At 40.8% G+C, this 12,443-nt stretch overlaps 1 protein-coding gene across 1 annotated transcript in view; it reads left to right on the forward strand.

Annotated features, from left to right (window-relative positions):
- The window catches only part of LOC110972451 (storkhead-box protein 2-like), a 226,445-nt gene that overhangs the window by 157,457 nt on the left and 56,545 nt on the right, over positions 1–12,443 (forward strand). Inside the window, exon 2 of the mRNA XM_051954050.1 lies at positions 7,320–7,472. Coding sequence (XP_051810010.1) covers positions 7,320–7,472 — 153 coding nt within the window. The remainder of the gene's footprint in view (positions 1–7,319; positions 7,473–12,443) is intronic.

Below are 12,443 nucleotides of genomic sequence, written 5' to 3' on the forward strand. Positions count from 1 at the left end.
GATCTCTGAATGATCCAGTGTTGTCCTAAATGACTGATGATGATAAATAGAATCCACCTGTGTGTAATCAAGTCTCCGTATAAATGCACCTGCTCTGTGATAGTCTCAGGGTTCTGTTTAAAGTGCAGAGAGCATCATGAAGACCAAGGAACATACCAGGCAGGTCCGAGATACTGTTGTGGAGAAGTTTAAAGCCGGATTTGGATACAAAAAGATTTCCCAAGCTTTAAACATCTCAAGGAGCACTGTGCAAGCAATCATATTGAAATGGAAGGAGTATCAGACCACTGCAAATCTACCAAGACCCGGCCGTCCCTCTAAACTTTCACCTCCAACAAGGAGAAGACTGATCAAAGATGCAGCCAAGAGGCCCATGATCAGTCTGGATGAACTGCAGAGATCTACAGCTGAGGTGGGAGAGTCTGTCCATAGGACAACAATCAGTCGTACACTGCACAAATCTGGCCTTTATGGAAGAGTGGCAAGAAGAAAGCCATTTCTCAAAGATATCCATAAAAAGTCTGGTTTAAAGTTTGCCACAAGCCACCTGGGAGACACACCAAACATGTGGAAGAAGGTGCTCTGGTCAGATGAAACCAAAATCCAACTTTTTGGCCACAATGCAAAACGATATGTTTGGTGTAAAAGCAACACAGCTCATCACCCTGAACACACCATCCCCACTGTCAAACATGGTGGTGGCAGCCTCATGGTTTGGGCCTGCTTTTCTTCAGCAGGGACAGGGAAGATGGTTAAAATTGATGGGAAGATGAATGGAGCCAAATACAGGAGCATTCTGGAAGAAAACCTGTTGGAGTCTGCAAAAGACCTGAGACTGGGACGGAGATTTATCTTCCGACAGGACAATGATCCAAAACATAAAGCCAAATCTACAATGGAATGGTTCACAAATAAATATATCCAGGTGTTAGAATGGCCAAGTCAAAGTCCAGACCTGAATCCAATCGAGAATCTGTGGGCAGAGCTGAAGACTGCTGTTCACAAACGCTCTCCATTCAACCTCACTGAGCTCGAGCTGTTTTGCAAGGAAGAATGGGCAAGAATTTCAGTCTCTCGATGTGCAAAACTGATAGAGACATACCCCAAGCGACTTGCAGCTGTAATTGCAGCAAAAGGTGGCGCTACAAAGTATTAATGCAAGGGGGCCGAATAATATTGCACGCCCCACTTTTCAGGTTTTTATTTGTTAAAAAAGTTTAAAATATCCAACAAATTTCGTTCCACTTCACGATTGTGTCCCACTTGTTGATTCTTGACAAAAAATTAAAATTTTATATCTTTATGTTTGAAGCCTGAAATGTGGCGAAAGGTTGAAAAGTTCAAGGGGGCCGAATACTTTCACAAGGCACTGTATATAGAAGACTAGATACGCTAGTGCGCTGTAGCAGCTGGCTAAGGTGGCTGCACATAAGGACATCTGTAAATGACGTTGATTAGCTGCGTAAATACCTACATGAATCACATCACTGGCTGGAGCAGCCAGTCACGGGTCGCTCACTGACTCACATTGAAAAATAGCACAGAATGAATTATGAATTTCTTTTATTTTCAATTTAAGTTGGATTTTTTTTGTGCGCAACGCAGATTTTCTGTGGGCTGAGACTGTGTCAGTAGTGCGCAATTGCGCACGCGCGCAGCTTAGAGGGAACAGTGGTCACCAGTAAAGCATGCTTTACAGTGGGAACAGTGCAAACCCTCCATTCAACTTTTCTGGTCTCACAAAGACATGGCAGATGGACTCAAAAGATCTCAAATTTGAACTCATGAGACCAAAGCACACATTTCTGCTGGTCTAATGTCCATTCCTGGTGTTTCTTGGACCAAACTAATCTCTTCTGCTTGTTGCTTTTCCTTTGTAGTGGTTTCTTAGCAGCTATATGACCATAAAGTCCTGATTGGTCAGTCTGCTCTGAACAGTTGATGCAGAGATGTGTCTGCTACTAGAACTCTGGGTGACATTTATCTGGGCTTAGGGCTGGGCGATATGGCCAAAAAATAAAATCTTGTTTTTTTTTGTTTTGTTTTGTTTTTTTTAGTCATCTTGGACGATAACGATTTTAATCGATTTTTGTTGTTTCTTTGCGGTCTGTTTGCTATGGCTAGTGCTTGCCATGCCTAGGGTTTTCACCTTTCAGAAACGTAAATAAAGGACGCCCACCACGACTCCTCGGGGCCACATTTCAGTAAAATAGAAAAGACATTCACAGATTAAGACTTCCGGCATCAATAACTCATTAGACATACATTGTCAAAACATAAACGATGCCTCTTTCCCATCGTTGTAAGGTACACAATGTGCTACAAGCCCAGTTTTATCAAAGTAGCTGTCTATCAAGCTGCAGGAATAACACTGGTGTCAACTGGAGCCAGTTGAAGGCTGCAGTGATTCTGTTGACACTACAGTATATCAGAGTGAGGTTATTGAATATTTGTGTCTCTCTTCGCTGTTGCAGCAGTTTTGCAATTTGCAGGCGGTCCCTGTTCACAGCCAGCTGCTCATAGACACCAATGGTATTTCTGCAACTTGAAAGACAGCTACTTTTGATAAAACTGGGCTTGTAGCACAACATCTGCCTTACAACAATGGGAAAGAGGCATCGTTTATGTTTTGACAACCTATATCTAATGAGTTATTGATGCTGGAAGTCTGAATCTGTGAATATCTTTCCAACTTTACCAAACGCGGGGCCACAACCACCCAAGGATTGGTATATTTAATTTTGAAAAAAGCATTTAGTCATACTTAAAGATTTAAGTGCTTTATTAACACAAAACTAAGAGTTTTTTTTATTGTTTTATGATCACAGGTTCTGTCTAAAAAGATGTGGCATCATTTTAAACAGTGAAACCATACTAATAAAATGTAATGGCCAACCAGTGTGTAATACTGGATTCTGCAAAAACTGAATGCAGAATACTGGACAAGGAAATTCTCTACAGATATTTTCCCCATCTAAATCTTTTCTTAACACAATGAATGTATTAACTTATTTATGTGTGTATGAATGTATTTACTGACTTATTTATTTAGTACCGTTAACATATCAGAGTTCTGAGTTAGTTTTTCTTTAGATAGGCAGAGACCATTTATTGATCACATATAGGCTATTAAATAAAGGATATTTTAAAAAACAAAAGCATTTCAAATACTATTAAACAACTTAGGCATTTATTGAGTGACTAAAATATAGAGTCTACTTGCCACATTAGTCTGACTATAATCATCTTCTGGTAAATTCACAACCATGTACTGATGTCCCTTACAAAAGGGACTTCAGGAGATGATTATATGATTATAACCTGCTGGTTGGATTCTCTCCGTTTTCATGCTTCTTACATGTTGGTCTCCTGATGCTGCCTTACTTCAGCTAGTCTATGAGCAACAGAAACCACAGTTTGCCTTGTACCTATTGCCAGGGTTCCAGTCTTCCCACTCACGCCTGTGCTTTTGAAAACGTTTTTGCTTCTTTGGACGTGGTGGAGTTTCAGGTGTAGACATTTTTAAACACGCAGGAAACCCGTGGCAGAACCGGCAAACGGACCTGCTGGACCTCGCATCGGGTCCTCGCTACATAGGTCTAAGGAAGATGAAACTGACTGCCCTTAATATTTCCTGTGTTTTATTCTGTTTATTATGCAGTTTTGATGTGAGTGTGACAGACGTGTATGGGACATTTATGAAAATACGGAACAATTAGCGTCCCGTATTGAATCAATACGGGACACTACAATTAATTGTCAAATAAAGGACGATTCCATATTTTAAGAAACAGGTGGCAACCCTAGCAATGCCGCACTCCCGTAGCTGCGGGCACTTTTCCCATTCTTTAGGATGCCTCTGCCAGAGGTGCTGAAAGAGGTTAGTTGTGCTGCTACTCTTCGTTTTCACAGTACTTTTGCAAACCTTGCACATGACTGCAGTTTGCTCTGTGTCAGTCTTGTCAAACCCGAACCACTTCCATATAATCGATAGCCTAGCCATGCTAGATCCCATGTTTCTGACGGCACAAGGGTCTAGGGAAGCTCGACAGTGCAACTCAGACACATGAGGTCACATACAATTTAGCTTAAACACTCTCACAGCCAAAAAACAGTACTGAATAACAATATGGAAAACCCGCCTCACAAGTAGACAGGATTGATTTATTAAACCTCAAGCGACCAAGCTATTTCGGTGACTAATATGACCGAGTGGGGTCATTTGTGACCCCATTGACTTTATATAGGAATATTTCTATATAAATGATTGTTTTAGGGTTCTTCATACTTAATTCACTCTCTAATATATTTGTCCATCATCTTATGTAATAAGGTATGGAATTTGATATATTTTTACAAAAAAGCAGCCATAAACACACAATGATAGAACAAAATCACATTTATTTAGACAACCCTTGTCTGTTACATCTTGTAATATGCATGTTACCTTTTATTTCTTTGCATTTTTTTTCCCTTTGCATCAAAAATGAAAATAAATCATAAAAAGTAAAGTTACTTAGCATAAAATATGTATTACAATGTGGTAGGATAATTACATAGCATCAAAGTCTAGGAGAACCGGTGACTGGCAAATATGCCAATACTTTAACACAAATCTCAATGAACCCATCAGTCAGCTTTGTTCAATCATGTCTCTGTTTAAAAAAACACCAACTTCTTGTTTGTAAATATGTAATATCATAGATAATGTTTAGATATGGTAATAGAAATAATAATTATATGGCTGAACTATCTGAAATATGTAACTGTCAAAATGGAATGCCTAGTCACCAAAAATAGAAGTGTTCATGGCTATGTTCTGGCACACTGCCGTCTTGTTGCTGGTAGCACAAACACATGAGACACTTCCCTGTTAGTGATACATCTTAGACACAATCATCACACACAACTTGTTTTTGGCTATGTTCTGGGCAAACTGGTTTGTTGCACATTCCACAAAAACATGATACTTTCCTGTCAGTGTTGCGTGGGCAGAATGAGCAGCGTTTGCGTTGGGCAGGTACTTCAGCTGCTCCAGGCTACTCTTCTGGGGGAGCAGGCCCAACACCAATACTTGCCATTGCTTCCCTAGTGGCTGAGTGGAGGTTTGGAACCTGTGACCTTCTCTCAACATGTGGCTTGGCCAGTTCATAGCCAAGTTCTCTGAGGAAGACACGACGCCTGCGGGTGCCTTCTGATGATTTCCAGTCAGGAAAGTTTCCTAGCCAGATGATGAAAGCAGCAATGCCTGCAACGTCGATCATGTTGAAGAACAAGACCATTGGCCATCTGTTGATCTTGCGTCGAGAGGTGTGCATTGTTGCCAAGTGTTCAAGGTTGTCTACCCCGCTTTTGGTGTCATTGTAATGCAGTGTGATGTCTCACTTTTGCTGATCACCACTAATGCTGTTGCCATGGTGCATGGTTGAGAGTGCCAGTACTGCTTTGCCATGAGCTGGTACATATGAAACAAGAGTGAGCTGGTCATGAAAACCAAACATTGGGCTGTGCTCCTCTCTCCCATTGCTAGGTTTCATCTCTTCTGGGATGTGTGGCTTGTTTGACCTGATAGTGCCTACGTAAGTAAGCCCATCATTCAACAGCTCTTCAGCAAGGGGGACTGAGGTGAAGAAATTGTCTGCAGTGATATTTCTTCCACTTCTGCGCCAGGGAGATGTAAGATCTTTGACGACTCTTGCCCCTTGGCCAACTTCTCGCTCTTCACCTGGTTGTCTGCCTAGGTACACTTCACCTTTCAAGGGGTAGCATGTTTCAGCATCGCAATTCCACCAGATCTTTATCCCGTACTTTGCTGGTTTAGAAGGGATGTATTGTCTGAATCCACACCTGCCTCTAAAAGCTACCAGCAACTCATCCACACAGAAATCGGTACCAGGGATGTAGTATTTGGGTAACAGTGCTACAAACATTGTCCAAATATCCCTGAAAGCTGCAAGTTTGTCTGTGGCCTGCCTGTTTGCTCTGGTTGCTCGGTTATCAAAGCGCATGTACTTCAGAATGTCTCTGAACCTTGTTCTGGACATTGCAGCTGTGAAAATTGGTCTGCCATCTATTTTAGACCAAAGGAATGCTTGAGGTTCATGGTTGCTTTTGTACAATCCTACAATGATGCAAAGCCCAATTACTGCATTGATCTCTGTACTGTCAATTGGTTTCCACTCTTCTTTTTGATTGTCAGGATGATTTTCATTCCACTCTCTAATCCGCTCTCTAGAAAGTGCTGACTGGATGTCCTCACAACGTGCCCGATTTGTTATCCCTGGCGGTGTCTGAATTATGTCCTGTTCATGACGGCAACCTGCAGGAGGAGGATTTCTCTCCCAGATTGTTCCATTTTTGCCTGTGTATAGCCTGCGCTGGTCATGCTGATCATTATTTCCTACAGGCGGAACATCTTGTTGTGCAGCTTGGCCTTGATCTTGGACACAGGCTCTTCCCTGAGCTCGTCCCCTTGCTCGCCCACGTGCTCGTCCACAAGCTCTAGCTCCACCATGAGCCTGTGCCTGGCCTCTACCTGCTTCTTCTGCAGGTACACCTTGCTCTGCTTGAGGTGCCACAGGTATGGGATGGACTTCATGGTCAGATTCTATATCAGGGTGATCTGACATGTCAGAGATATGATCTTCACTGTCTGGTGCTGATTCATCTCCATCAATGGAGCTATTTTCATCCTCAATCTGGGCATCCAGAATCTGTTTCAATGCTTGTGCAGCTGTAAATCTTGCAGTTCTAGGTCTGTTGGCCATGATTCCCTGCAAAACAGTAAAATATAATGCTTAGAGTTGGCAAATTACGATACCATCTGAAGCTATAATGTCAAAAATCTCATAGATTGTCCTGGGGTCATAAGTGACCCCGCACAAGTTTGGATTATACTTGCCACACGGATTGGCCGATCCTTACAAAATTCTATGAACAAATGCAGGACAAACAGATTGACAAATTCATGGTAGGAAACTTTTTTCCGATTAAAATTAGAAAAATGGTGCCAGAATATATATGCCCGGGGTCATATATGACCCCACTGGGTCGCTTGAAGGTTAAGTATGTTGTGTATGATACCCTAGAAATGTTAATCTGAGTTTTAGAGACTATCATTGGTAAACTGCTATTACGGTGAAAATGCTTTGCCTTTGCATTGACTGCTTTTATTGCTCAGGTTCTGTTCCACCATGTATAAACACATTTTAAAAAAAACACAATCTCAAAATGCAAACAAGATAAATAACTTGATTTTTACCAGAGGCAGTCTTTAATCCAAATGTCTGTCAAAGTAACTGATTTCTGTCTTTTCACAGGTGATGTGTCACCCATCAGTATGTCCCCCATCAGCCAATCACAGTTCATCCCTTTGGGTGAGGTTTTGCTGTTGGCTATCTCTGCTATGAACTCCACCCATAAACCTGTCACCCAGGAGGCCCTAACTGAACACCTGCAGACATGTTTTCCAGGTAACACCAGGATCTGTTAATCTCTGCTAACTGCTTCACAGGTAGTGGTTCAAATAAAATGAAAACTGTGACATGTAGTTAAATTCACTGTATTTGTTTTTACCTTTTTATTTTTTAAATTGTACCAGAGTATATTGTGAATTTAATAGTGCATGACATTCCTTTATCTTACTGTTGGATTGCATTTAAAATTTTACTTAACCAGATATTGATAAATATTGTACCTTATCCATCACTGTATTCGTCTAATTTTCAATTTGTTGTATTTAATACAGTATTTGCATTGCCAATTGATTCTAAAACATATTGTCCCAGAACAAATGTTACATACATTTTTTTAACTGCCAAACTTGTTGAGATGACTCTACTTGGATTTGGTGTGTCTACCTAGGCAAATACTGCTGACATGTAGTGGGTTTTTTTGTTTTGTTTGTTTGTTTTTTATATGTTCTATTGATATCACAAGGGAGAAATGTCCTTTAATGTATCCCAGATTGTTTGGAGGCTGGGGTCACAACCAGGTTATGGCATTGGGGAGCAAATGGGGTGGCATCTTGGTAGCACCCGAGCTTAAACGGCCATCCTTCTCATCGGTAGTCCAGTGCCTTAACTGCTGAGCCTGCAGACCAAATTTGCATCTGTGTGTTTCTTTCCTTTGACTGTTTGTTGTACAGATTAACTTGACAAGACAGAGATGAAGCTATGCTTACTTGGTTGAGCACAACCTTGCTGTAACCTTTCTGGGTGGAGTTTTCATGTTCTTCGGATACCTGTGTGAGTTATGTGCTGGTCGACTGGTTTCCTACCATTGGTTGTTTTCCTGGTGACCCGGTCAGCTTTATGCTTTAGTTTGTTTTCTTTATTATTGTTGACATTATGTACCCAATTGGTAAGCAAACAAGATCTTTAATTCATCCATGGCAATTTTCCGCGGATCCGCGGATTTCCGCCAATTTAATTTCAAGGATCCGCGGATTTCCGCCGATTTAATTTCAAATTTGAACATTTCTGTGAATCGTCTAAATCCGTTATTGTCGCTGATGTTAACAACATTAACATCAGCAACATATCCAGGTGTTAGAATGGCCAAGTCAAAGTCCAGACCTGAATCCAATCCAGAATCTGTGGGCAGAGCTGAAGACTGCTGTTCACAAACGCTCTCCATCCAACCTCACTGAGCTCGAGCTGTTTTGCAAGGAAGAATGGGCAAGAATTTCAGTCTTTCGATGTGCAAAACTGATAGAGACATACCCCAAGCGACTTGCAGCTGTAATTGCAGAAAAGGTGGCGCTACAAAGTATTAATGCAAGGGGGCCGGATAATATTGCACACCCCACTTTTCAGTTTTTTATTTGTTAAAAAAGTATAAAATATCCAATAAATTTCATTCCACTTCACGATTGTGTCCCACTTGTTGTTGATTCTTGACAAAAAATTAAAATTTTATATCTTTATGTTTGAAGCCTGAAATGTGGCGAAAGGTTGAAAAGTTCAAGGGGGCCGAATACTTTCACAAGGCACTGTATATAGTGTATGTAGTGTATTTTGAACTGAAGATATTGAGAAAAGGTTGAAGAGCATGTAAGTTAAGTTCATTAAATTTGCTGACAAGTCTATTATTATTGTGTTTTTGCTAATTTTTCATTTCAAACAATGTGGCATCTTTTCATTCCTAACACATTATCCAGTCTATATCAATGTAAGTATCCAGTTAGTTTTTTCTCATTTGAAATACGATATGTTTTCAAAATGTTCCTTTATTTTTATTTTTTTTTGAGCAGTGTATTTTCTGATACATGTGCAGTGACAGTACAGCAAATGGCTTTCTGAAGCCACAGTGTGGTTGCGTACTTTGCTTGGATCTTGTCTGTTTAGAGAGCAGGGGCAATGTTCACAAAGAGAACCCTCCTGAACAGCAACAGTTAATCTGATCACAGTAATTTATTAAGATGAGTGACCGTGAACTGAGCTTTGTGATTCGCTGAGCACTGCATATATGTTCTCTACTAGCCAGCCATAAGGGTAAAGCACTTGTTTGTCTCCACATAAAAACCCTGTAAGTATTAGTCCAAGTATAATACCACTAATACAATTATTCTTCTCATGTTAGCTTTTATTTTTGATCAGGCAGTAAATGATTTATGTAATGTTTCATAATAGGCCCAATCTGACTTTTTGCATTGTATGTTTAGAGAACTTGCATCATGAGACCAAAGCTTAAAAGCACTCGTATGATGTAATTACATGCAAGCAGAGACAGCTGTCTGCCCTGCGCAGTGCAGTCTCTCAATGAGTTTACAATATTTTGTCGTCTTCTCAGACTGATTTTGTGAGGTAGGGAAATTTGTTTTATTTTACCTTTTTAGCTTCTTGCATTCTAAAAAAATTAAAGATTATCGTATTTGATACATTTCACTGCTAAGTCAAAGATGACAGCAGGGTGCTTGCACTGGGCATGTAGTTTCACTGTAAATGGTCGTGATTGGTGATGGTCCTTGTTGTGTTGGGGGATCAAACACAATCACTTCTACAGTTTATTGCTTTCCATCACTTCACTAACTAGAGGCAAGTTAAGATCTAGGTTTTGGAAATGAAGTCAGCAGGTATACAGTTAGGTCCATAAATATTTGGACACTGACACAGTTTCAGCTTTTCAGCTCTGTACACCACAGTGGATTTGAAAATGAAGCAATCAAGATGTGCTTTAAGTGCAGGCTTTCAGCTTTTTTTTAGGGTATTTCTGCTCAAATCAGGTGAACGATGTAGGAATTACAACACATTTTATCTGTGCCCTCCACCTTTTCAAGGGACCAAAATTATTTAAACAAACATTACCAGAAAAATCCATCTAAAATTATCCCTTTTAGTATTTGATTGTAAATCCTTTGCAGTCATTGACAGCCTGAAGCCTCGAACTCATAGACATCATCTGACGCTGGGTTTTGTCCCTGGTGATGTTCTACCAGGCCTCTACTGCTGCTGTCTTCACTTTCTGCTGGTTCTTGGGGCGTGTTCCCTTCAGTTTTGTCTTCAGCAAGTGAAATGCAGCTCAGTAGGATTCAGGTCAGGTGATTGATTTGGTCACTGCATAACATTCCAGTTCTTTGCCTTGTGGTTGCTTGAGCAGTGTGCTTCATTATTCTTGATTATTTCATTTCAAATCAATTGTGAAGGTGCACAGAATCGAAATTCTGAACATTGTGTCAATGTTCAAATATTCTGGGACAAGACTGGATTTGTGTTTTATCAGCGCAACAGTTAAACGAGATATTTATGTTTGTGGAAAATGGAGCCAAATGGGAGCATATTCAAGGAATACAGAGTGTGCACTAAGATGCACTCCATGAGTGATTGGAGCAGAGAAACTCCCAATTTAAACAGAAAAGGTCCTGTTTACTAAGGAGACAACCCATCTCAGCACAGTGTCCTGGATGCCAACCAGGGAGGGGAGAGGGCAGTCGATAATCTTCTGGGCGGTTGCGACGACCCTCTGGAGTGCTTCCCTTTCTGCTGCTGTGCAGCTGGCAAACCACACACAGATGCAGTATGTCAGTACGCCCGTTATGGAGCACCAGTTGCTGGACAACAGCAGTTTTTGTGTGAGGTGGTTCTCTCTGAGAATCCTCAGGAAGTAAATCTCTGCTGTGCCTTCTTCACTAGTGATACAGTGTTGGTGCACCATGTCAAGTGATCCTCCATGTACACACTCCATGGAACTCCACAACTAACTCTGGTGTGAGTGGAAGCATCATTAACATGAACAAGCTGGAATCTGTCTGATTAATATGACATAAACCAGTTTAGTGCAGTTCATTTTATCTCCAAGTTCCAGTTTCAGTAATAAGATAGAAACTGTGTCTGATACAACACTGAGATCCAGTAGAACAAGTATAGAAATTAGTCCACTCTCTGAGGCTAGTAGAAGATCATTTAGGACTTTCACCACTGCTGTCTCCATATTATGGTGTATTTTAGATTCTGACTGAAACTGTTTAAATGATTTCTGTGCAGATGGTTCCATATTTGGCTTGCAACAACTTCTTCAAGGATTTTAGAAATAATAGGAAGGTTGCTTATGGGTCTAAAAGTGAATTGAATGCTTTGATCCAAAATAGTCTTTTCAGCAATGGTTTAATTACAGCAACCATAAAAACCTTTGGTATGTATCATGTTAATGAAGAGGTTGATGATGTCTAATATGGGACTGTTCATTAAAGGAAAGATGTCTGGTTAGGATGGGGTTTAACAGACATATTGCTGGTATTGAAGAATTTACTATCGATGTGAGATTTACAGCAGAGAAGCAGTCCAAATGTAAATGTGGTCCTTTGGACATTTACAGAGTCACTGCATATAAAGACATATTCATGATTTTTTTTGTCTAATATTCAAAACTTTTTGTGAAGAAGGTCATAAAGTCATCACTTCTGAGACCTAAAGGAACAGTAGGCTCCACAGAGCTGTGACTCTTCATCAGCCTGGCTGTAGTGCTGACAGGAAACCTTGTGTTGTTCTTGTTTACCTCAATTAACAATGAATAATGAATGAATAAGAAGTTCTTGTCCTACTCATTTCCCATTGATGAGCCTCACTACGGTGGTGTCATCTGCATCCACTCTGTTGCTGGAGGTGCACTTGTAGGTTTAGAGGATGTCAAGTCAGGGACTCAATACACCTCCTGCTGAGCCTGAGGACTGAGGAGATGTGGGAACCTACTCTTATACCCTATGTGAGTGATCTGTCAAGAAGTCCTTGATCCAAAGGCAAATGGAGAAGGGTAGTCCCAGGCCTATGAATTTGGTCACCAGTCTGTGAGGGAGGATGGTGATAAATGCAGGCCTAGAGTCCACCAAGAGCAGCCTAGAGTAACTACCCTGCTGCTCTAGGTCGGTCAGGGTAGTGTGGAGAGTTGTGGCTATGGTGTTTTCTATGGACCTATTAGCTCTGTAGTCAAACTGGTGGTGGCTGTTA

The sequence above is a fragment of the Acanthochromis polyacanthus genome, chromosome 10 (assembly GCF_021347895.1).
Source record: "Acanthochromis polyacanthus isolate Apoly-LR-REF ecotype Palm Island chromosome 10, KAUST_Apoly_ChrSc, whole genome shotgun sequence".
NCBI classification, from domain to species: domain Eukaryota; kingdom Metazoa; phylum Chordata; class Actinopteri; family Pomacentridae; genus Acanthochromis; species Acanthochromis polyacanthus.